At 33.0% G+C, this 17,758-nt stretch overlaps 1 protein-coding gene and 1 long non-coding RNA gene across 4 annotated transcripts in view; one reads left to right on the forward strand and one right to left on the reverse strand.

The window, feature by feature from the left end:
* PTPRQ (protein tyrosine phosphatase receptor type Q) overlaps window positions 1-17,758 on the forward strand; it is a 242,317-nt gene that overhangs the window by 218,643 nt on the left and 5,916 nt on the right. For all 3 annotated transcript variants that reach the window (XM_024347962.3, XM_024347960.3, XM_024347961.3), the window contains exons 38-42: window positions 1,391-1,467; window positions 12,400-12,534; window positions 12,733-12,858; window positions 13,751-13,899; window positions 16,588-16,723. In XM_024347962.3, the coding sequence (XP_024203730.3) occupies window positions 1,391-1,467; window positions 12,400-12,534; window positions 12,733-12,858; window positions 13,751-13,899; window positions 16,588-16,723 (623 nt within the window). The remainder of the gene's footprint in view (window positions 1-1,390; window positions 1,468-12,399; window positions 12,535-12,732; window positions 12,859-13,750; window positions 13,900-16,587; window positions 16,724-17,758) is intronic.
* The window catches only part of LOC134807493 (uncharacterized), a 55,661-nt gene that overhangs the window by 4,846 nt on the left and 33,057 nt on the right, over window positions 1-17,758 (reverse strand). The window lies entirely within an intron of this gene.

The raw sequence follows: 17,758 nt of genomic DNA on the forward strand, positions 1-17,758 counted from the left end.
TTCTGACATTTTTCTCTGAAGAAAAGTAATGAGTACAGGGTATCTAATTTTACTAGCTCTTAAAATATTCTAAAAAGTAGTAATTAGAAATTTGAAAGAAAGAATAGGCAGATGAATTAATGGAAAAGAATGAATGGTCTAGAAATAGACCTAACTACCTAGAAAACAAAGTGGTGTTCCAAATCAGGGACAAAATATGAAATGTTAAAAAATTGATACTATTTGTTGTTCCAACGACAACAGATAAACAATAAAAGATATATTTATACCTCATTCCTCAAAAAAAAAAAAAAAAAAGTCCCAATGGGCCAAAGATTGAAATACTTAAAACCAGAAAAATCCATGAAATTTTCAGAAGAAACTAGAATTGTAAAATAATAATAATTTATAATGACAACTTTGACAAATGGTACAAAGTCATAGTGAAAAATGATGAGAAATTTGATTGCTTAACAATATAAATTTTTGTATGGCAAAATTGATAGACAAATTCATGGACAAATGACAAACTAAGAAGAAAATTTTAATTAATATGACAAAAGGCGATATGTAGCCTTCTGTTTTTAACATACTTTTTTTTAAATAAAAGTGAGAAAATGTGAAAGGCAGTTAATAGGAAAGGCATTAAAATGGTCAGTAAACATAAGGAAAGAAGCTCAGTTTCACTTGTATTTAAGGAAATCAAAATAAATATTATGAGACATCAATTTGTATTTGTACAAAGAACATAAAGTGTTTAATAATACCTTGTGATAGTGAAAGTAAGAGAAAATAGAATTTTTCAAACACTTTGGTTCAGAGTATGAATTGTTAGAGAACAATTGAGAAATGTTTTTCAAAATTTGGAATGCATATATATAAAATCTAAAAATTTTACTGCTGGTAGTATATTCTACAAGTACACTCCTATATATATGCAATATGCAAAAATTTCAATTATATCTATTCAACATTTTATAATTACAAAGTGAATCATTTAAATAATAATAAAAGGTTAAATAACTACATTATTATATATTCAAACAGTGGAATACTGTATAGCTTTTAAAAATAATTAACTACATATCTTTGTTTATGCTGATATGGAAAGACATAGATAAATGAAAAAAACGATTTGCAGAACAGATTGTATATCACTCCATTTGTAGCTAAAGAAAATTAGAATATAAAGAATATGTATAGAAAATTCTGGAAATATATACAAGGACATATTAATAGTCATTGTCTCTGGGTGGTAGAAATATGGGAGAAGAAATAACTTTTTAAAATTTACCGCCATCTGTGAAATTGGAATGTTATATTATGAACTCCTTTGTATTACTTTTATAGTAAAAAAAGTAGTAACAATTTAAAAAGCCAATTAGCATTGATTCCTTATATTTTCTTCTAGATAATAATAACAGAGTAAAGCTGATAGCTGACGCTAGTGTTCCAGGTTCGGATTATATTAATGCCAGCTATATTTCTGTAAGTTACTATTTTATATATTTTATAATTGTATAAACATAATTACTGAAATTGTATTATCTTTCCAATTACTTAAAACAACAAATTTATTACAACTCCTATGGATCTTAATATGCTAGTTATTTACAACCACATTGTGTACCCTCATTTTATAGATGTGGATATGGATATGCCTAACAGAGATACTAACTTATCAAAAATTATTTCACCAGTGCGCGGCAGATGTTCAACTTCAGGCTACACATCCCTGATCTTTCCACTAATTCATATGCTTTGTTAATGTTTTCTCCATATGCAATGAGGTTTGCCAATCTCTGTGAATTAAAAATTATCAAATGGACAGTTATGTCCATATAACATGAAAATCTATTATGCAGCTCTTCCCTTCTAGATCTGCAGTCCTTCAAGCGGGTAATAATGCCATCACCATCATAGGTACATTGAAACCTTATATGCACTCAAGATCTCCACTTGGTTTGCAAGTTCATGGAATCTTAAAGAAGGAAGTGCCCTGAATTTGACCATTCACCTTGGAACTCTAAAAAATTCCTGTCAGCCTCTTTTGGCATTGATTCATCCACTTCTTCCTAAGACAGGGGATTCTATCTCTAAACAACTCTGCTTTGCAGTTGTTGGGTTTTTTTTAAACCAAGTTATGTCTCTTTATATTCTTACCCACTGACTTAAATTCTAATGCATAGCAAGCTTAACCATCTTCATTATGGTGAATCTACAAATACATGAAGATTTCCTCGCTGCCCACACTCTCCATAGGCTTTTTCTTATCCATAGGTCTTCTCATCCATGCCCGCTATTTCCTTCAGTTCTATTAAGGCTCTTGTTATATGACGTTCCACCCTTTCTCCAACATCAAACATACTTGTGCTGTGTCTCATTCCCTCCAAGCCTTTGTCATGGAGGAAAAAAACGAATTAGTTCTAAATCTGATATTGGTTGATAATTAATCTAAAATTACAATCATATATTGGGTCCTGTTGTCAAAGGAGTGAATAATGGGAGTATTTAAGACTTTAAGACTTTTTAACCAGAGAAGTGAAGGAAAGTTTAGAGAAGCTAAGGTATTCTTTAAATTTCATTCTATTTTAATGCTAGAACTTTAAATCTGTATTTAAAGAATTACATGAATTTACTACTATGGTAACATTTTATTCATTTATCAAATGATTGATTCCCTCTAAAATGTAATTCAAAATGTAAACATTTTGGTGAAATCTTATGCTTACAATTTCCATTATAATCTAAACTCTACAGCATGTTAAAGTTTTACTTGGACTTACAAAATGATGCATATATGCATTTAGATATTTAAATTTCATCACTACTCTAATAATCAAATGCCATCAAGCAGGACAAGGACAACTGGTTGTATCAGTGACCTATTGATTTGTATCATTTTTTATTCACCAATAAGTAGATACAAATCAACAGCTCATATTGTCTAATGTTCCATAAGGCATGACAGTACAGGATATGAATATAATTAAGAAGAAAAACAGACAATTTTAGCAGGTGTAGCTGAACCACACAGATTATGTAAGCAAAGTAATTTTCGCAAACCCCCAGTGTCCCCTTGAAATATGGTAGGTTGTCAGCATACAACTATGAGCAAATGATAACGTGGTATGAGCAATAAACTAGGAAGCCTGAAGATATATATTCTGCTGTAATCAAGTGATGTTGTAATATAATAAATCTTACAACAACGTCACTATGACCCAATGTAATGATATGCATAATCATTGCTGAGCTGCATGGTAAGCAGGCTCAGATGGAAGGCACTTTACAAGAAGGCGGATTTCTATATTGGGGCTGGCAGTGTACTGTAGCACTCAGAGAAATCTCCTTTGCTCAGCATGTCAAGAACAGATGGGAACAGATGTAGCAATGATACTGCAGTGGCCCTCACTTTCCACCTACATATTCCTACAATCTTCACCTTAGAAAGAATGTCTGGTATCTCAATTTCCCCCTACTCCCAAATTTTATTTGAAAGCACTTCCAATTGAAAGTTTATGAACACTTGTCCCAGGAGCAAAAGACAGAGGTCATCTATGAATGGATTCCGGGTTTCAATTTCTTTGGAAGCTATGGCAAAGGGAAGAGAACTATAGAGGGAGGTAGGAAAGAAAGCAAAATAACTAGTGTTCAGATAGAAACATGAAAAACTGAAGTCTGGGGAAGAGACAGAGGAGGACCAGCATATGGTCTGAGGGATGTATGTTAAGACTGGGACACTCCAGCCCAGGGTTTATAACTAGGTTAACATGCCAATGTGTGTTTTCCTCTGCCCTTGGCCATTCTCGAGAATGGTGCTCCCAGAGTTAGGACTTGGAAAGGCTGGAAGATTTTGATGAAGGATAGACTGTGAAAGAGGTAGGAAGAAGTGATATTGCAGCCCCATAATCTGCCACCAACTGTACAAATGAGTTTAGAAAGGTTTTCAAGAGGGTCAAAAATGAAAATACTATGATTTTAGGTATAAGAGGAAGGCTTATAATTAATTTTGAGGAAGGATCGTCAAAATTATCTCTCCTGTCAATTTCAGATGCCTGCAATTACTTTAACTTGATGACAGCTTTTAACACAACTAGAGATTAAAGGCTATCATGCAAATGGTTGCAGTAACATTAGAAACATCAGATTTGTTCCTATGTTGACAGAGCATTATAATACTAAAGGATATTGTGTCCCTGAAAAAGTGAAATGAAAATGACAAGAGATACATTTTATAAATCAAAATCAATTTATTAATATTGATCGTCCTCTCTTCTTTGATCCCTCCACACTTTGTATATTTAGCATAGCCTTTGTCAGATTCTAACTCACAGTGATCTCATTTATTAATTGCCTTCTCTGTGTGAGGAAGAGCATAAGGTACTGGGCACTATATGAGGATAAGCATGTATATTTCCTCTTATCTTAGTACCACGTAAGGATGGAGATTCAGTCTTCATGATCTTACTATCAATCCTTCAGTATGAATTGAGGACCCCTAAAACACATACATATGAAAACACAAACACACATGCATGTTTATATACATCATTTACAAGGATTTGCTAGACAGTTTGGGGGATATTAAGATGAAGAATCTCTACTTTTAATGACATCGTAATTATACAAGAGGAAAAAATATATATATATACACACATATATGTGTGTATACATAAATATATTTGTATATGTGTATATACAGTTACATTTTATATGTCTATATTTTATATATGTATATATATAATATAAACATATATACATTTTGTATGTATGTATCTAGATATGTATATGCATGTATATAAATTATCCCACTATTCACTCCTTTAGCAATAGGACCCAATATATATATTGTAATTTTGGAATAATTATCAAACAATATAGAATATGGTGATATATTTTTATATGCCTATATGTATACATTTGTATATAAACATATACATATATGTGTATATGTACACACATATATGTACACATACACACATATACTTATAGGCATATACAAATATATCACCATCAATGCCCAACACATTTTCTTTAGCATAATAAAGCAATTGAGGGTGTTTGCAGGAGTAAATATAAACTGCACATTTTACATTTTTTTCCCTAGAGCTTATATGGGTAAATAAAGATAACCTGTTCAAGGACATTGATAGGCACTAAAATGTCATTATTTCCTGTATAATATGGATAAACTTTAACATAAAAAAATCTGCAATTTTTGGAAACCTTTACATTTATAGAGCACTTCAAAATTTTCAAAGCAGTTTCACATTCCTTATTTTACAAATAGTATTCAAAATGACTCTCTGAGGTGTGCAAGAAAATAATGATTATCTCTAATTTATAATTAGGAAACTGAAGATTAGCTTATTTAAGTAGCCTGCTCTACAGGGTACACTATTAGAAAGGACTAAAGTCAAAACGAGTATTCTAGTTTCTAGGCCTATACATTGTTTTCATTATTCAAACTTACTGTCTTCTTATATACAAATTTAATGAAATACCTTATCTTCATTAAACTTAATGCTAGAATTATTGAGAAAGTATGCAGATAATTAGGTTCGCACCATTCAACATTCACAAAGTTAAATCTCAAAGGATGAAAAGAAGGATTGGTCTGACCTTCTCCATCTCATATGCTATTCTAAAACTAATTGTATCTGCATATACAAATTCACTGGATATAACTGAATAACTGCTGTATGAGATTAGAATAAAGCATAAAAATATTGATTTGGAAGCAATATTTAAATTACTTTTTTAGCATGTAGTTCTACAATACCTGAGATGTAGTAGGCATTTAATAATTGTTGAGTTCATAAAAAGGAGGATTATATTTAGATGGGTAAATACATATGCTTCAGAGTTCAAATGGACCTGAGTTCAAATTCCTTCTCTGCATTTTTGTAGCTGTATGACCTGAAACTTTCTGAGTGAAGTTTCTACACTGATAAAGTAGGAATAATAATCAACCCTACTTTATTCATTCCTACTAAATCATATTTCAATTATTCACTGAATTACACATTGGAAGCACTTAATAAATACATGTTATTTTTATTGCTGTTGATGTTTCATGGTAGTAGATTCTACATTTTCCTGGCTGATAATCCAGAGGAAAATCTCTGAGCTAATTTAAGTATTGCAATGAAAAGTGGCATCCGTGGGTAAAGGTCGTAATGAAAGTTGACATGTGGAATGAAACTTACACTTTGTTCCATGTATCACAGAGATTTAAAAACCAGTAAACTCTATATTCCAATTAAAGGGCAAAAGTCCAGGCAAGAAGTTTCCTCTCAGAAAAACTCAAAAGTTTGCACACACGTATTCAAAGGTAGAAGCAGAAATAGCAAACAGAATTGACATACTTTCTTCATTTTCATAAGATACAATGGAAATATCTCCAAAACACCTTTGGGCAAACATTTTACCTGGTGTTTTACCATTTTCTGAAATAAATTAGCCATTACAGGAAGAAAACTTAAATGTGTCTTAGCTTCTTTACATGAGAATCAAGGGGGAAATGTGACCAAAGATATATTTAAATAACAGATAATACATAGATATTAAAAAGAAATGTAAAATAATATTTCAAATCCTGGAAAACTGAGATCATATAATGTTAGTTTTGTAAATAAGTTGTAATAAGATTGTATAGGAATAATCCAAATTATTTATATATGTGTATATATATAAAATATACAGTATAATATTTAGTATACAACATGTGATATATTGTCTATATTACTCTGTGTGGAACCTACTCCTCCCTTACAGGTACTGGCTTTCTGGCCTTGCTTACCAGTGGGTCTGCATACCCTCCCGTATGTACTCAGCATAGAGAAGGGTCAAGTTGCCTCAGTCCTCAGTGCCACCTCCACATCATTCTCTATCTCTCTGCCCTAAAATTGCCAGCTTGAATTCATGCTGTCAAGCATAGGACACACCATTGCTCTTTTTGGAAGTTAACTACCATCCCCTAAGTCACTTTCTCTTGTTTCTTAAAGATTTCACTCCAGGATCACTGCTCCTCTCTCATCACTCTTCTGTCATAATTATTGATGATGTCAAAATTCATATAAAATATTGACCCATAGCCCTGCTCATCACTTTCTGGACCTCTTGTCTTGCAGTGACTTGCCTTCCATGTGACCTCATCACTTTCTGCCATGTTCACAACCTAGACCTTTTCACCACCAAGAATTGTAGCCTCTCCATAATCTTGATTGCAGATGTCTCACTATCTGTCCAAATCCTTCTTTCCAGATCACTGGACTCTGATAATTCTTCAACCCTGCTCTGCCCTACAGCTCTTTGATTCTATCAAATTTTCCATTTTTCCTAACCCAATCAAGACTTCATTTTTTTTCTTGCTCAGCTTGAACTGCATGCCTATTTGTTTCCTTTCCTCTATTGTATATATCCTCAACTCTCAAATTTATCTCTTATAGTCTCGACCTTTTGATAAATCCCCAAACTTTGCTAAATAAAACCCTCCATGGATTCTTCTCTGTGTTACTGGAAGTGTATTGGAGAAAAATTCATGATCAAGCCAAAATATCTCACTTTAAACTCATGGCCACTAACCTCAAAAACACAGCCTCCTAATCTATTCAATCTCCCTTTCTTCTGGGAGATTCTTTCTCCTTCTTCTTTCTCCTCTGGCCTCTAACACTATATTCCTCATTTTCACCTACATCTGATGGCCTTGTTTATATTTCACTGATAAAACAAAAGCAATTAAAAGAGAACATTCACAAGGTCCCCTACCTGTCTGCATCTGTGTCCATATACTCAGTCTTTCTCCTGTGACTGCATATGAAGTGTCCTAGTCCCTGATAACAGCCAACCCTTTCACTTGGACACTACATGACCTCTCCCTTTGCCTCTCAAGAACATGGGTTGAGGAATTCTGTCTTCTGCATCATCAATTTTTCTCTTTTAGCAGCTAAACAAATCTATTGTAATTTCTTACATCATAAAAATATCTTGATATTATAGGTTTCTCTCTACTTCTCTATTGTTCTGTGTTTTATTTACATTATAGCCCCTTGAAGAATTGTCAACACTTACTATCTTCAATTCCCTTCTCTTATTTCTTCAGCACCCTCAAATAAGACTTGGATACTAAGCAAGCACAACACCGAATCAGCTATTTTCAAGGTCACCAATTAACTACTCAGAAAATTAGCCTTAAGTCTCAGTCTCCAATTTATTTGACTTTTCAGCAGCTCTGACTCTTTTATCTTAGTCTCATAGGTTCTATCTCATCTTCTAGACCTGCAAACAAAATAATTTAGAGCTCAGTACTTGAATTTACTATCTCTTTCCAAACTCTTTTTCTTGGTGATTGTAAGAGTCAGGGTTCTCTAGAGGGACAGAACTAACAGGATAGATGTATATATGAAGGGGCGTTTATTAAGGAGTGTTGACTCACACAATCACAAGGTGAAGCCCCAAAATAGGCCATCTGCAAGCTGAGGAGCAAGGAAGCCAGTCTAAGTCCCAAAATCTCAAAAGTAGGGAAGCTGATAGTGCAGCCTTCAGTCTATGACCAAAGGGCCATGGCAAATTACTGGTGCAAGTCCCAGAGTCCAAAAGCTGAAGTACATGGAGTCCGATGTTCTAGGGCAGGAAGCATCCAGCATTTCCCAGTCCACTGACTCAAATGTTAATCTCCTTTGGCAATACCCTCACAGACACACCCAGAAACAATACTTTGTGTTCTTCAATCCAATCAAGATGACACTCAATATTGACCATCGCAGTGATGTCATCCAATTTTCATGACTTTAAGTAAGAGATATGAGCTGATTACTTTCAAATTTATGTCTCTAGTTTGGACTTCTTACTGAATTCTAAAGTCATATATCTAATTGCCTTCGTGGCATTCCTACTTGAATATCTAATAGTGATTTCAAACATAATATGTCCAATGTGAGTTTTTTATTTTTCCTGCAAATCTGTTCATACTAAAACCTCAAAAGCACAGGCAGTAAAAGCAAAAATATACAAATGGGATTATATCAAAGTAAAAATCATATGCACACAAAGGAAACAATCAACAGAATGAAGAGACAATCTGCAAAATGGGAGAAAATATTTGCAAACTATTCATCCAACAAGGGATTAATATCCAAAATATACCAGGAACCCAACTCAATAGCAGAAAAAAAATCCAATTTAAAAATGGGCAAATCAGCTGAATGAACATCTCTCAAAAGAAGACATACAAATGGCCAACAGACATATGAAAGAATGCTCAACATCACTAATCATCAAGGAAAAAAAAATCAAAACCACAATGAAATACCATCTCTCCCCATTTAGAATGGTTATTATCAAAAAGACAAAAAATAACAAATGCCAGCAAGAATGCAGAGAAAGTGGAATTATTACACACTATTATACACTATTTAGTTTTCCTCAGAAAACTAAAATACAACCATCATTATGACCCAGCAATACCACTACTGGGTATATATCCAAAGGAAAGAAAATCAGTATGTCAAAGGCATATCTATGCTTACGCAATAAGTGCTGCAGCACTATTCACAATAGACGAGATAAAGAATCAGCCTAAGTATTCATCAACAGATGAATGAATAAAGAAAATATGCCATATATACGCAATGGAATACTATTTAGCCATGTAAAAGAATGAAATCCTGTCATTTGTGGCAACATGGATGAGCCTGGAGAACATTATGATAATTGAAATAATCCAGGAACAGAAAAATAAATACCACATGTTCTCACTTATGCAGAGGCTGAAAAAGTTGATCTCGTGAAAGTAGAGAGTAGAATAGTGGTTAAAAGCTGGGAAGGGGAAGAGGTGAGAGTAAGAGATTGGTTAATGGATGCAAAATTACAGCTAGATAGGAGAAATAAATTCTAGTGTCTATAGCTCTGTAGTGTGACTATAACAAACCACAATTTATTGTATATTTTCAAATAGCTAGAAGAGCAGAATTTCATGTTCCCAACATAAAGAAATGATAAATGTTTAAGGAGATGGATGTGCTTGTTACCCTGACTTGAGTATTACACATTGCATACATGTATGAAAATTGTCACACTGTATTCCATAAAAATGTGCAATTATTATGTGTCAAAATAATAAGAAAAGATTATTAAAAACTGCTCATCTGGAGTCTTCCCCATCTTCCTTTGGAGTCATTATTGATTTCTGTGTTTCTCTCATACCTCATATCAAATCTATTAGCAAATTTGGTTGGTTTTGCCTTCAAAATGTATCCATATCTGATCACTTCTCACCATCTCCATTGATATCACCCATGCTACCAATATTTCTTGGCTGAATTGTTACAATAACCCTCTAACTATTCTCCCTCCTTTCACCTTTTAAACTCCCATAGGTTGGTCTATGGAGGCCCACATGAAACTGTTAAACCACACACTATGTTTGAAACCTTTCAGTGACTTTCTGTGTCATTCAGAGTAAAAAGCAAAGTCTTATAATTACTTTTTAGGACCTAAAGCACCACTTATCCTCCCTGCTTTTTCTAGCCATTATCCGTTACTCTTCCCCCTCATTTACTCTACTCCAGGCACCTGCTGTTCCTAGAACATTCCTGACACCCTTCTCCTTTAAGGTCGTTGGACTTGATTTTCCTTCTACCCACAATTCTTTTCCCCCGAATCCTGCAGGCCTCACTTCCTTCCTTCTTCAAAACTTTCTTCACATTATCACTAGTGATATGTGAAGTTTGGAGATGGGCTGGAGAACACTATGATAAGTGAAATAAGCCAGGAACAGAAAAATAAATACCGCATATTCTCATGAAGTATTTATTTTTTCTGAATAACCTATTTCTGAACAGCCTATTTCCTGAAAAGCCTATTTTCTGAAAACTTTCTCTCATAGCCTTTATCACTTTTATAAATTCTATGTAATTTGCATACGTAATATAGATTAATAGACAATGTCTATTTCTCCTAATGATAAAATAAATGAGGGTAGGAATTTCAGTGTCTTTGGTCAGTGACGAACCCCCAGCTCCTAAAATAGTGCCTGGAATGTAATAGTCACTCACAAATATTGATTCAGTGGAGAATGTGCATATTTAAAAAATCTGTAAAGAAATCAACCAAAATGTTAATGGTCCTTCACTCTGGATAGTGGGATTACAGGTGAATTCTACTTTCTATTATATATTTTTCTAAATTTTCAAAATATTCTACATTTAACATATATTATTTTTAATAAGAAAAGATCCCTCACACTTTAACTACATATTTAGGTCTTTCGGTTGAGACTGGAAAGACAGAAAAGCTGCAGTATACTGTGTATTTAAGAGACTCAAGATTTTCTACAAGCAAATGTTCCTGGCTTGCACTGTAATTTGGGAAAATCACCTAAAGTGCCTCCCCATTATTCCTTAAAGTAAAATAAACTTGCTGGATTACATTTTAGAGTCCCTTGAAAATTTAAATATATGTTATTTTTTGTATATTACTATTCTCTGACTACTGAGACAATTTCAACGTAAAAAAGTAAATGTTACCTTTTATTCCACATTCCTTAAAGCATCTTCCTGTTTGAAATAGATGTCATTCCATTACTACTTTTTAACTTATACATTATCTTTCTTTAAAAGAAATCCACAGATACTGTTCACAATTATATAAACTCAAGTGTCATGCTTTTATGTTCCAGGTAAATAGACCAAATTTCAGAGAAATTTGATAAATATACACAAGGATGTCATAATAGATTTAAGACAGATCTCATGTCCTATGAGTTTACTGTATTAGCAAAATGAAACTTCATATTACTATGTTTTTCTTGGGTCAGAACTCCAGACAGTAAATGCCACTAGACTAATGACTAATGCCACAGTTTAAGTAGATAAGTAATTTCTTAGAGGAAGAGTGTACATATATCTGCACAACCAATAAATACATGGCAAAACCATCATGGAGTGGGTTTAGAGAGCTGGTTCTGGGCTCAACCTGCCTTACCAATTTTGAGATCTTGGCAAGTTACTTCACCTTTCTAAGCTTCAATATCTTCATCTATAAAATGAGCATAATATTAGTAGTAATTCACAATGATTTTATAAGAATATTGAATATAAGATGCTTAGCAAACTGCTACAAAGACTCAGACTTAAGACCTTTATTAAGTTCTGTTATTATTGTAAATATTATTATGTAGTCCTTAATGTTTTATTCAAAAGTTAGACATAAATTTTGAGAACCATTTGTTGTGTAGTATATCAGATTGTGAGGATAAATTTAGACGTTGGAAATTTTGAGTATTTAAGATTATCTAGTATTTACGGTATTCTAAAATATTAGGTAATTTTACAACCAGCATATGTTTCATGCATTGATTGAAAACTAAAACACTGTGAACACAGTGATGCAGTGTTTGTAATTATATCCTTCTAGGGTTATTTATGTCCAAATGAATTTATTGCTACTCAAGGTCCACTACCAGGAACAGTTGGAGATTTTTGGAGAATGGTGTGGGAAACCAGAGCAAAAACATTAGTAATGCTAACACAGTGTTTTGAAAAAGGACGGGTAAGTTATTTGAAAATGTTTTACAAATGTTGTTTTACAATTGTGTTAACATATGTGTGAATATTTCATCTAATACTGTGAGTCATCAATAACCTGGACATCTATAAAGTAATTTTAACTTAGTTGTAATAACTGTGGTATACATATATATCAATATAACAATGACGTTTTATGACTGATGATTTTCTCTGAATGCAGATCAGATGCCATCAGTATTGGCCAGAGGACAACAAGCCAGTTACTGTCTTTGGAGATATAGTGATTACAAAGCTAATGGAGGATGTTCAAATAGATTGGACTATCAGGGATCTGAAAATTGAAAGGGTAAAAAAAAAGGGGGGGGACGAGAAAACATGATATAAAATATGATTGATCTAAATGTCTAAAATAAAATTAATTTCTAGAACTATCCCTTTCAAGGATACCTGTATATTCAACAATGCTTTTGTATTGTCTTCTGAACAGAATTTTGAATCGATATCCAACTTTAGTATCAATGTCACTGTATTTGTTCCAGATCACTCTAGTTAAAGTCTGTATTAACCAATTAGCATCACATTCTTAGGTTGACAAGAGCAGAAAAAGGAGAGAAAATGATGAGATCACTAGCTTTATTTTATCTAATGAAGAAACTGTAATATTTGACTTGAGACAGCAATTTCCCAAGTCACTCATCTCCTGAATCCTAATAATTTGATTTTCTATTTAATCTGCAGCCAGATAGAAAAGGTAGTAGGGGACCTCACTTTATGAGATCTTTATGGGATCACTTTATGGGATCACTTTATGGGATCTCAGTTTATATAAATGCCTATACACACAGAAGATGATATAAGGATCTTTACACTTTTCACATAACAGATGCTCAATACCTGTGTATGGAATAATTTGTGAATATGTTCATTTAAGTTTTGGGTCAAAATTGTTTCAATATCTATTATTCTGAGTGCTACAAAATGGCATACTATATTTGAATATTAATGTCCTATATTAACATTTATTTCCAAGCTTTCTTATGTTTTCATTCATATCGAAAGGCAATTCTCTTTATTGTAACAATAAAAATCTCTCTTATAGGAAATAATGAAAACATTTTGTTTGGTTTGGTAAATTGTCATTTTTAAAAGATCACCTTCAAAAACTGGGACAATTGCCTTCAACCTTCATTGTGGAACTTAAATAATTTTGTCATTCATTAATCCGTCCCTTTGTCTAGCATGGGGATTGCATGACTGTTCGACAGTGTAACTTTACTGCCTGGCCAGAGCATGGGGTTCCTGAGAACAGCGCCCCTCTAATTCACTTTGTGAAGTTGGTTCGAGCAAGCAGGGCACATGACACCACACCTATGATTGTTCACTGCAGGTAAGAAAGCGATCAGAAATGGCCTTTGAACCCATTGGTCTTTTTATTATTATAATTCCATTGGTTATTTTTTATAAAATGTTCATGTAAATTTCTTCCAGCTTGCCGTCTTCAGAGATTTCACATTTAGCATTTCTAGACACATTGGTATGATTTATGTTTTCTGACATGATAGATCTAAATCAGTCTTGACTCGAGTCTTTTTCACAATTGAAGTTTGGAGATTAGAGGAAAATGTAGTATGAATTCTACTTAAATGAGATACTCAGAATAGGTAAATAAATAGAAACAGAAAGTAGAGTTGTGGTTATTAGTGAGGAGGGAGATGAAAAATTATTATCTAATGGGTACAGACCTTCTATTTGGGATGATGAAAAGTTCTGGAAATATATAGTGTTGATATTTGCACAACATTGAGAATATACTTAATGCCACTGAATTGTACATGTAATGGTCAAAATGGTAGATTCTCTGTTATTCATCTTTCACCACAATAAAAAGATTTTTTTTAAAGTAACAATAACTTTTAATATTTTTAACAGGAGTGTACTATAATTAATGTGGTTAAATACTGTACGTAAGAAAAGATAAATTCATTCAGTTTTTAAACTTTTATTTTAAAAAACTCAATATGTAATTTAAATGATTATACATTTTCCATAAATTTCTGGATTTTTAAAATTATAAGACTAATACGTAAATGCTTGCTCATTATAAAATATATGAACAATGCTTATATTTATAAAACATGTAGAACAAAAAGTAAAAGCCTCATTTTTACCTTCTCAATTTTAAATCCCTCTATATAGGTATAAAGCTTAATATAATAGTATATACTAAAAACAGTATAACAATTTGCTTCTACAGTCAATGATTGATTTTATGCTGGCATCACTGATGATTAAAACCTTTGATGGACAGTAGCTGTCTTCAGTTTCTCTGTATCATGCAAATACACTGCCATGGGCACTAAAAGAAAAGTACTTTCTCCTTTTTAGCCTCAAAAAGAATAGAGTCTCCTCCTTTGTGATTTAAATAAGAGATAAGAAGAAAGTATGTTCATATTATTGACCATCTTTAAATATCATTTGAAAACCATCTACTAAGTATTTATCTCCAACTTCAACTTCTCACCTTGACTTTAGACTTCTACATTTAGCTTCCAATTCAATTTGACAGACTAAATGACTAAAAAGTTCTAGAAATTTGATGTGTACAAAACAGAACACTTGACTCAATCTCCAAATTCACCCCTGCTCTGTTGTTCCTATCTTGGTAAAAAGCAAGTTTTTCTGTTTGAGCCAGAAGCCCTGGAGTCATCCTTGATTCTGCTTCCTCTCACATTCCACATCTAACCCACCAGCAATACTTTCATCCCTGACTACCCCACACTCCTCACTGTACTCTCACCTCCCTGGTCTCTCCTGATTTTTGAACATTCAAAAATGCTCCCACCTCAGGTCTGTTCTCATTTTGCTTCTTCTGGCTACCATGATCTTCTCCCAGATACCCACATGGTGTGCTCCCTAACCTTATGCTAGTTTCTTTTCAAAGATTACATTATCAGAGAAGTTTTGTCTGCTGACCCTATCCTACCCTATCACCCTCTATCTCCTTAACCTGATTCATCTTTTTTTCAGTATGAGACTTCTTACTACCAGGCACATTCTTGGTCTGTTTATTTATGTGTCGTTTTCCTCTGGACTATAAACTCTGTAAGTGCAGGGACTTTGCATTGTTCACTGCTATGATCCAGGTGCCCAGAACAGTGTTTGACACTCAAAATATATTTAACAATTCAATGGCTGTGTGGCATATATATATATACATGTTACTATACTCAGTTTTATGTTATAGGCTCACAATTTCTTAGGTCAAATCATAGGAACTTGCCAATATTTGAATGTTTCTTACTACAGAACTACAAAAATGGCAGTTTCATGTGGTTCAAAGTAATATTTATAAGACTAGATGAACTTTCAAAAATTTTTTTCGACTAACTTCCTCTATTAACCATTTAATTTCCTAGGAATCTTGTCTTTCTGATAATAGGAATTTCTGACAATAGGAATTTCCGACAATAGGAATTTCCGAATCAATCTTGTGAGGTTTATCAGTTAACAGTTTCTATGGAGCATATACCTGTCTTTGAGTATTGATGTAATTTTTAAAATGAAAATAGTTTTTCAATTTTATTATCTATAGGAGGCAAAATAAATTCTAGAGAAAGAAAGTGAAAAGGACAATTGCAACACTATTTTTCAAAATGAAGCAAAGAAAATGCTATATAAGCTAAATATTCTACATTTGTAACATTTAGCATTTCTGCTGGTAACTGAATATTTGGTCAATACAGAGTCTCTGGTATTAAGAATTTTCAATGATTTTTAAAAAATCTTTATACTTCAACAACACCCCCTAAAATATTAAGAAATAAGAGGTTAAGTTCCACTGATTAAAGAAAGACAAACTCAAATATTTGATGGCATATTAATGATAATCATCTTGCCTTGTTTAAACACAGTCTTGGTAGCCATAAAAAATCCAAAGACACTCCAAAGAAAATCTGCCTCCAAATAAGAGAAGAAACTGTTAGAATTTATTGCTATCATAGCTCATTATCTTTATCCCCATCAAAATGAACAACCCTTTGCTGAATAATTTTCATGTAATTTACCCTTCCTGTAGTGCTGGAGTTGGAAGAACTGGAGTTTTTATTGCTCTGGACCATTTAACACAACATATAAATGACCATGATTTTGTGGATATATATGGACTAGTAGCTGAACTGAGAAGTGAAAGAATGTGCATGGTGCAGAATCTGGTAAGATCTCTAAACCTGCACTGCATTCTAAAGTTCTAGAATTTCCACATGGGAGATCTTAGTGGCAGCAATCTGGATGGACATGAGCTTGAAGCTGTGGACACCTTCTTTTCCTACATTATAAGCCTTTTGGGGAGGATTCGGGAGGGCAGCTGATAGAGATTATAGGAGAACTCATGTCCACATGCCATAGTCACCCTGCAGCATTGTTACTGATGGCTCATCTTAACTTGTTATACTGATAGGCATGTAGGAAGTAACATAAAATTGATTTATCTTTATCATTTAGCAACTTTGGGATATCTGGAAATGAACTCAAATCAATATCTTTTGAATATCATTATCTTTTGAAAAGTTATAAATGGGAAAACAGTTTAAAATATTGACTGTAATGAAGTTCTATGGGTTTTACTTCTCCATATTTATCCCTATTGCATACCAGTACTAATAATGATTATTGTAGCACGCTATCAACTATTAACTGTGAGTTTTTTGTTTGTTGTTTTGGCTTATAGGCAAAAAATATTTACAAAATATATACAATTTTTATTTTAAAAAATCACACAATACTATGGTAATGAGGCTTAAAACCCTCTACTGAGTGTCTACTGGGTTCCAGGAGCTATACTAGACCCTTCACATATATTATCTTATTTAATCTTTATTAAATTGAATTCTTTATTTGTAAGGCAGGGCCAGTAAAACCATAAATATTACTGGCTCTGCTTTACAAACAGGGAAGCACATGTTCCAAGCAGTTAAATGATATTCCAAGATAATATTACTGATAAGTGCCAGAGCCAAAATTCAAGCCCTAGTCTGTATAACTACAATATACACAATATTCCTATCTGTAGCTTTGGATTGGAATTTGTATGTTACACAAATAGAGATTCTCTTGCAGTAAATATGCAGGCCTGCTGTAACAGTATTTTCCAGGTTACATTCTAGAAAACAGAAGTGGTATCAAAGTAGTTAAACATTTCAGAAAAAGAGTTATCTGCTAAAATAAGTATGAGAAAGAAATTAAACTGA

The sequence above is a fragment of the Pan troglodytes genome, chromosome 10, assembly GCF_028858775.2.
Source record: "Pan troglodytes isolate AG18354 chromosome 10, NHGRI_mPanTro3-v2.0_pri, whole genome shotgun sequence".
Classification (NCBI taxonomy): Eukaryota; Metazoa; Chordata; class Mammalia; order Primates; family Hominidae; genus Pan; species Pan troglodytes.